The 9,011-nt window shown below is 41.4% G+C and overlaps 1 protein-coding gene across 2 annotated transcripts in view; it reads right to left on the reverse strand.

Annotated features, from left to right (window-relative positions):
* Positions 1-435: 435 nt before the first annotated feature.
* ZDHHC2 (zDHHC palmitoyltransferase 2) overlaps positions 436-9,011 on the reverse strand; it is a 71,874-nt gene continuing 63,298 nt past the window's right edge. The window contains exons 10-13 of one of the 2 annotated variants that reach the window (XM_083169790.1): positions 8,265-8,357; positions 6,086-6,198; positions 2,162-2,238; positions 436-896 (exon numbers count right to left, since the gene is read on the reverse strand). In XM_083169790.1, coding sequence (XP_083025916.1) covers positions 2,198-2,238; positions 6,086-6,198; positions 8,265-8,357 — 247 coding nt within the window. In that variant the 3' untranslated portion in view covers positions 436-896; positions 2,162-2,197. The remainder of the gene's footprint in view (positions 897-2,161; positions 2,239-6,085; positions 6,199-8,264; positions 8,358-9,011) is intronic. The other variant, XM_083169782.1, reaches the window with a different exon arrangement.

Raw genomic sequence — 9,011 nt, forward strand, 5'->3', positions numbered from 1 at the left:
CCTGCCTGCCTTCTGCCTGACTGGTCCATGAAGGCTTCTACTAAATACGCTAGGAAATTGAATTCTATTTTCATGGCATTTCTGGCCAGCAATTATCGTCCGTTTACCGATAATTAGCATCCGTATTTTAATACTGCCGCTTGATAGATTAGGAATCACCATTCTTTTGAATTGTGATTCCTGTCGTATTCTATCAATGGTGTATCCATTCGTATTTGTAAATACAAATACGACTGTGCCATCAATACGAATAGCCGTATTTTCGGGATAGTAAATCCCGAAAATACAAATATGTAAAAAAATAGGTGTATTTCTGGATACAAATACACCTATTTTTTTTTTTACGAATTTCCTTTAATAAATTTCCCCCAATGTCCTTACACAAATACATTCTAACAAACATAAATAGGAAATAAAGAAACATGGACTTTCGGACTCTGTGGGTGTTAATGTTATTTAATGAGATCTTCAATAACATTTAATTGGCCTCATTCATTTATATACTGTTTGCGTTTACATACAAAATATGCTACCATCAATCTGCTTTTCAAAGAGAAGTGATTTGCAATCAGGAACTACACAAGAATCTTTCTTCTCGGAAGAGGAATGACGATAATGCTTGTTTGTGCTATAATATCATAAACACGGTCAAAGTACAACCTTACATTGCATACAACATAGGACTGCCAAGTGTTTACTACAGAGATGTCCCCTTCCTTCCGTTAAGTCACGTGACACCACAACAGCCTTCCTGCGCGGCCTCTTTCCCTGGTGCTGGTACAGATGTAAAGCTAGCCAATGAGAGCATGACTTCTTCTGCAGATGAACATCTGTACATGGACCTCAAGCCTGCAGCAGGAACAGCAGAGAGAGCACACGGACGGGTCAGTACCACTCTGCAAACACAACGTAACCATGTTTTATGTATGGCTTCTTACGGAACAGAGTGCCCATTATTACTTTATAGGGTTGTACGTATCCGGCCAAATGTCACCCATTTATTGTATGCAATCGGTGTGGCAAATTCGCAAAAGAACATTCTGGCATCGCCAAAACACGCCAACCAGATGTTGCCAATATGAAATCTACAACTTGTAAAATGTAATAGGTTGTGAGACGTGATTCAGACCTGACCGCAGGGCTGGTAATTTTCAGAGCCCTGCGATCAGGTGTATGCCGCCCAGTAGCAGGATGTTATCGCAGGAATGGGCTCACGCATGGGTACTATGAGCCGTATGCATGTGCTGTCTATCGATTATCGCCTCGCCTGCAAATATACAGCCATGCAATCATGTCTGAATAACCCCCCCAATTTTTTTTAAAATAAGCTTAGGAAATGATACACTCAATTAAGCCAGGCCAGTTGGAGAAGTTTCTGTGTGCTAAAGTAAAAAAAAAAAAAAGCAAAGTCCTCTCCCAAAAAGATAGCCCAGGGGTTAAAAAAAATGCATCTCCTGCTCCATATGGGACAGAGGGCCAGATTCTCTAAGCTTCAAAAGTGATAAAATGGAGAGTGATAAACAGCCAGCCAATCAGCTCCTGTCTGACATTTTTCAAACACAGTCTGTGACATGGCAGGTAGGAGCTGATTGGCTGACTGTATATCACTCTCCATTTTATCACTTTTGAAGCTTAGAGAATCTGGCCCTTAGTCCTGCTATAGGTACATACAGCACAGCTACCGCAAGCATCAGAAACCGCATCATTCACTTCTATGGCTACCAGCCAATCAGCAGCTGCTACCATTATTATAGACCGCTGATTGGCTGTGGGTGGCCAGGCCGCTGATTGTTATTTTCATTAACTTTTTAGCACACAGAAGACTACACGGATCTCACTGATCTGTGCAGGTTTCTGTCCCACCGTGCACCACGATCATACGACCGGTTGCGCCATTCGATGGCCACCTTTGTGGAATTACGCATGTATATATATATATAAAAAAAAGAAAAGAACAGATTCCGCAATCCCCGCTGGAATCTGGATTTGTTTACATGACTGTCAGGGGATCGGGGGATTGTCCCAATATACTGCAGGTGTGTGGGCCCCATTAGACACATGTTCAGACGGCTGATAATGAAACTGCATAAATATCAGCACAGCATACAGCTCTGAATCAGGCCCTATATACAATAACAGCTGATTGTGAATAAGTGGTTACCTTACGTTCTTCTCCACCTCCAACATTTCTAACCAGCTAGGTTTCCTTCTCTATAGTTAACGCTGGGTTACTCATACCTGCAGGAGAGGGGAGACAGAAAGACATAAGGCCAGTAACCCAACATACATGTATTTATTTATTTATTTATTAACAGTTTCTTATATAGCGCAGCATATTCCGTTGCGCTTTACAATAGCAGACAGTGAAACAACAAAACAGGGTATTTACAGACAGTCAAAATGTAGGAGGGCCCTGCTCGCAAGCTTACAATCTATAAGCGTGTACACAATAATAAGAACAGTACATTAATAAATGACAAGAGATTAAGCTCGTATTCAATCCAGCCAAAATGTCTGCCAGGTGAAAAAAAAACGCCCCTTTTTTGGGGGCAAATTCGATTTGCCTATTCAATCCCAGTGCAGATTTTTCACCTGGTCAAAAAATCCAGCATTGACGAAAACCGCGTGTATCGGCGAATTGGCCGCAAATTCACGTGGTTCTGGTGAATTCGTACCTGTTTTAGCGGCTGTTATCACCCATGCCATTTCGCCCCCCAAAAAAGTGAAAAGGCATAGGCAAAAATGTACTCAAAACGGGGTGAAAATGCCTGCAATTGAATACTGAAAAGGCAAATCGTATTAACCTGATGAAAAGTTCGGCTGGTATTGAATACAGGCCTAAAACTTTGAATGGAAACCTTTTTTGTAAATAGAATGGTGGCAACTGATAGCCTGACCCTGGTGCTGGGTTCGCAGCTTCCGCCATCTGTATACTGGGTCACTGCCTTATGCAGATGTGTGACTCTCTCTGCTGCTGATTCCTGGGTAAGAGCGTCAGCACAGCTGTGGCACTATCAATGCTCTGGTCTTGATACAAGTGGAATGATGTCGAGTTGGATAATAAATAAGTACAATTTACAACCAAGAGGCTGCATACAAATATAACATACAGTGATTCTGCCTGCAGCGGAGTTGGAGATACATTCCACCTCACACCGTGAGCACACGACTTACACAGACACTTGCTGCTTAGTTCATAGCACTGCACTAGGTGGACCTACTGTAGCTACTGTAGTTGTTACTGGACCTATTTCAGCTTCAGTTAAAGTTTTGCATATTTTGCCAGCCGTAGGTTGCAGGGGATGTTTATCACAGGGCAAGGCTGCCCCCACGCCAGGTCCCTACCTGCGAAGCATTCACAAAATACAGCAAATGCTTCGCTACAGAGTGAAGTGCACAGATACCACCAGTATCCCCGGGGTCGCAAAGCCAGATGAAGGCCCCTCATTTTTGGGTTGCAGCAGCTGTTTGAGAGGCAACCATTGAATGATATCTCCTGCAGCGGAGACATGCGAGGGGATGTGTCTTCTTTACACATCCCCTCGCATGGTAAAGAGGGGACTTGATGGCGGCGGGGGGACGGGCGCACGGTCGGGCAGCTTCTCTGGTGCTCAGTAAGCTGCGAGCCAACCAGAATCACCCCCTTTGTGTAATTCTGTTACACACTGGCCCTTATTCTGGTTCACTCGTAAAGGCAAATTCCTTCTCAAATGGACAAAACCATGTGCACTGCAGGTGGGGCAGATGTAACATGTGCAGAGAGAATTAGATTTGGGTGGGGTTTTACTTCAAAGTCAGATCTATATTGCAGTGTAAAAATAAAGCAGCCCGTATTTACCCTGCACAGAAACAAATATCTCACCCAAAGCTAATTCTTTCTGCACAAGTTACATCTGCCCCCCCCCCCCCTTTGCCTTTGCAAGTGAACCAGAATAAGGGCCACTGTGTATAGCTATACAATTTCACATACATTGGTGTATTGGGTGCAGGGTGGGTGGGATACAGAAAACCTCCTCTCCTGGCACCACCTACTGTCTACCTTGATACATGGGTACCCTATATCCTGACACCCATTCTCTTGCCATGCGATAAGCACCACAATGATATGAGCTTTCTACTATTTTATAATATTTTATAACATCAATTTCTGATCAATAATAAACTACATTTAAAAAATAAAACTGAATAATATAAAATCTATAAAAAAATTACTTCAGCTCCGACCTGAAAACAAGATTGCAAAATAGGTGCAAGGTTAAATGTTGTTAATTAGTGGCAAACATTTCTGTTTTAGTGTATGAGATACAGATACTGATGCTGACATTGCTAATAAAGGGGGTGATTCTGGTTGGTTTGCAAACTCCTTCTTTAATGGACAAAACCATGTGCACTGCAGGTGGGGCAGATGTAACGTGCAGAGAGAGTTACATTTGGGTGTTATTTTGAGTAAATACTGGCAGCTTTATTTTTACACTGCAATTTAGATTTTAGTTTGAACACACCCCACCCAAATCTAACTCTATGCACATGTTACATCTGCCCCACCTGCAGTGCACATGGTTTTATCCAATAAAGAAGGAGTTTGCTTTTGCAAACCAACCTGAATCACCTCCATGCCAGAGGTATTACTGACAGTCAGACAAGGGATTGTATCATGTGGTTGTATTTGTCCCTTGACCACAGGAAGTGAGTGCACACCGCATGTAGTAATATGCAGGGAGCACAGAGACGGTGACAGTTTGTACTAGATATCTGATTTCCACACAGAGACACAAATCATATTGTGCAGGGTTATTATTATTCCCAGCAGTAACATTAACCACTTCTAGGACATCCAAGCAATCACTTCCCAAAACAGACTATAAAGAATCCCATACGCCAGTGGGGTGTGGGTGAGATCCCCTGATGTCGCATCGGGGTAACAGAGATATTAAACATGTGTAGAAGTCCAGATCCCCCGAACCTGCGGGGATCGCAGTATCAGAACTTTTTAACATGCTTAATTTCCCTGATCCCCTGATGGATAGCCAATCATTGCTTGCCGCTGATTGGCACATCCGATTGGCGGAGCCGCACCTTAAGAAATGTGCAGTATTGATGTATTCAGGGGGTGGGGGCCAGGACTGCACACCCTAGCTACTAATAATGGGATGTACTACCTAGCTGAGACTTAGTATTACAACACAGGAACAGAGTAGCATGTGCACCATACACCATTCAACATTTATATACAATATATGAGGTATAGTATACAATATATGAGGCATAGTATTGGCCAATAGCATGAGCCTGCCCACCACTCGTCAAGTGTGAAACTCGGACTGGGAAGCGAATTTGGCCCGCATCGAGGGAGTCTGTATCAGCCCTAAAGTTGCGAGCTGCCTCTGGGCATAAGGAACAGGTGAATACAGTGTATTACCTCCCATATAATAATACAGAAAGGTTCTGATTAACATGGAAATGTGAACCCAGCAGCTTTTATTGGCGGTCACCCATCTGTGACTTAATACAAATAGCATGCAAACTCCCTCACTTGTGTATATCTGTGCGGCAAAATGTGCAAGGGCTGAGACGCCCACTGTCTGCGCCTGTGCACTCTGTAATACTGACTGGGGTGTCCTTATGCACCATCGCTCCTAAGATTGTCGCTAAGCATCGATGTCACAGCCGATTGCACTGACACGCACAGGATGCCCCAACAATAGCTACTATCCGGAATGTTCATCACTTTACCGTCACCTTTCTGATACCAATCACAGCAGCACCTTTGCATCATGTTTTTTTTGCCATTACCAACAGAACAAATGCCTGCCATTTTGCATTCTGTTGTTTTGAACCTCCCACCTAAGCTGTGCCAGGCACCTCACCCATCAGAGAGGGCAGCAAGAAAGACGGAAACCGCAGTGTTATGTACACACATGTTATCAAGTTAAAACGGTTTTATATTACTTTTTAGAGACTTGAATCTCACGACATGCTTTCCCAATACTATATGTATACATAATTCATTGACTGTGCCATTTTGTTTTCCATATAATTGCACTTTATTTCAGGTACATAAGAAGTAATACATGTGACAGCTTACCAAGCTTCCCCTTTTCCCCATTACAGCTACTTTCAGTCCAGGACTGGGTTTCGGTCAGAAGATGGCTCTGAGATTCCCGGAGAGGTTTCGCTGGAAATGGATGGGCCTCAACGCTGATAAAGAAAAGAAAACACAAAAAGGTGACAGTTCTATGACTGACGCAGGCTGATAAGGCAGCGCCGAGGTCACAGACCCTACATTTAAATGTCTGGGAACACCTGCATTTTTTCAGGCACATCCAGAAATGACGTCAGGTTTCCACCCCCAAATGCCAACCTCCTGACAATTACAGTCCGGCCATACTGCGTTTATAATCCATACCTGTATTCTGTCGCTATTCGCCTTCGTTCAATTTTGTCTCGATTTGAAAATTTGCTGAATAATGATCCAAGCTGAATTAGGCCCATAATTCTATATTTTATTTCAAAAAGTTACACAGAAATGATTCCAAAGATATCCAATGAAATTCCAAAGATAATCTGATAATTCTTACCATGGAAATAAATTCATAATCGTTGTTTGATCTCTGGCATTTGTATAATATCTGCTCAGCACATGGCAATGTTAGGTTCCCATAAAAAGTGTCCACATTGCATGTATTTGACAGCAGGTCCAATGTGATGCACAGTCCTGTGCACATCGCACCATCGACAGGAGAGATCTGTCTGTCTGGGATCCCATGCGATATGTTGTATGTAAAAGAGCTGCATACAATGCTTTAGGCTAACCAGGTATTTAACAGGACTGGAGATGTTTCTGCTAATGGCAACAGTGAGGATTTCAGCCCCAGCTAGCCAACAGGCACATCCAAATCTGGTGTGAACTCTTGAGGTGGTCCCCATTCTACTAGTCATTCAATTGGGCTTCATATAAATATCTTGTTCACCACTAATTGAATGCATTTCATGATCAGTTGGGGAGAACTTATCGAGACGTCCATAGCATACAAACTTTCATACACTTCAAAGACCTTTTTAATAACATTCATCTGTTACTGCTATCATTAGAATCCTGCACATAAAGGGGATCACATATATCATGCAATGGGATTGATGCACTGTATCATCATCAGTGTAGGTTTCAAAGAAAGATATAAAAGCACTTTTATTGCATAGTCTAATTTATCCTAAAACATTTCTTTTTGATAGCATACTGCCAATTGGTGAGTTCCCTAGATAAGTGTTGGCCAACCCAGCCCTCAAGGAACAATGACAGTCCATGTTTTCCAGACAACCAAGCAGGTGCACATTCATTACCAAATGTCACATTTTAAAAAGATGTGGCACATTCTTTACTAACTTAGTAACGGTCCCCAGGCGGTCTGGAAAACATGATCTGTTAGGGTCCCTTGTGGTCAGCTTGTATTCATTGTGTTATTAATGCCTTTGGCCCTGTATTTTCTGTTCTGTTAGAAAAACAACTAATATTTTCTTAATTTATGCTTTCTTACACTTTATTATTTATACTGTTGCTGGATCCAACACGTGGGTTGAAAACAATCAAACCTCGGGCCTGGTCCTACTGAGTCACAAGTCCTGGAGATTCTACAGATTTCCTTTTAGCAAAATGATTGCAATTACAACCTTCTGAACAAATTGTGAAAACAAATCAAGTTATATTTCAATAAAGAGAATGATAAAAATAATGCTGACTTATTCTGATGTGAAGAAGAGGTTATATAGTACTGTTTATCACTAGTGCCTTCCACGGGGGACAGTGACACTATTGGCTTATCCCTTATACTGAGTGTAGTAGCAGCCAATCACCTCTGTGCTAATGTGTAGCTAATTCACAATGACTGAAAATGAAAATTAATTACATGTACAGTAATGGGAAATACATACAGTATATATATTTTTAAGTTAATATTTTAATTGAGTTTTATAATAAACAGAAAAAAAAACTATACAGACATTAACAAAGGAAAATAAAGAAAAAAGGGTAAACGTATAAAGGTACGCATAGTATATAAGGGTGTATATCACAATCTGAGTACATAGTTCCTTATTCTAGTCCACACGCAGCACTGCAAAATTCGCACTGCTGCGTGTGGTTTTATTAACGCTGCCTGCTCCACCCACCGAGTTCCCCGCATGACTGAAATTGGATGTTTTGCACCATCCATCGAATGATTTGGTACGTACACGCAGGATATACATATATTTAAGAACATCCCTACCTTTTTGCTACTATATTGGTTCCAGTTGGTGTGGCTGCTTGTTCAGGGTCCTGGTTGACAAGACATGTCGGGAACGAACAACCATCGCCTAGGCTTCAAGTTAGAGAAAAGCAGATACTGAATAGATAATCAGCATAAAGACAGATAACAATATAAGCTGTTTATATAACCATGTACCCAAAAGGAGCATAATATAAACGTATTCATGTGCTACTAAAATGAACAGAACTGTCTATGCAGGGTGATATTCTTTGGAGGTCAGGCAAGGTTGGACCACTGAACATTATTTTACAAAAATAATATAGTTCTATAAATAATTATTTCTTGCCAAAATGTCACGCCTGCATGCAAGCTATATATTAAAACGCTGAGTTAAGTGTTAATAATCTCAGGAGACCAATATGGTTTGACAGTGATGTAAACATTTGCACAGATCAAAATCATAACTTCGTTTCCCTACAGTCCTTGAGGACTGTAATCTGATCATTATTTCAGTATTAGGGGAATATCCAATTTGCCATGATAAATGACCGCAGCTAATGGATTTGTTAGGGGCTATCCTATTATCCCCGATGCTAGCATTGTCTGCTCACGTGGCATAATGATTGTTTTTCTATTCTGTATTGGCACTGCTGTAAATACCTTTTGAAATGTCTCAATAAAAATATTTTTGCAAAAAAAAAAAAAAATTGCATGAAACTTTCTTTTGGAATATTATCGGACACTGCAAAGTCATCAGCTGGCATT

Source organism: Crinia signifera, chromosome 1 (assembly GCF_055691185.1).
Source record: "Crinia signifera chromosome 1, ASM5569118v1, whole genome shotgun sequence".
In the NCBI taxonomy this organism is placed as follows: domain Eukaryota; kingdom Metazoa; phylum Chordata; class Amphibia; order Anura; family Myobatrachidae; genus Crinia; species Crinia signifera.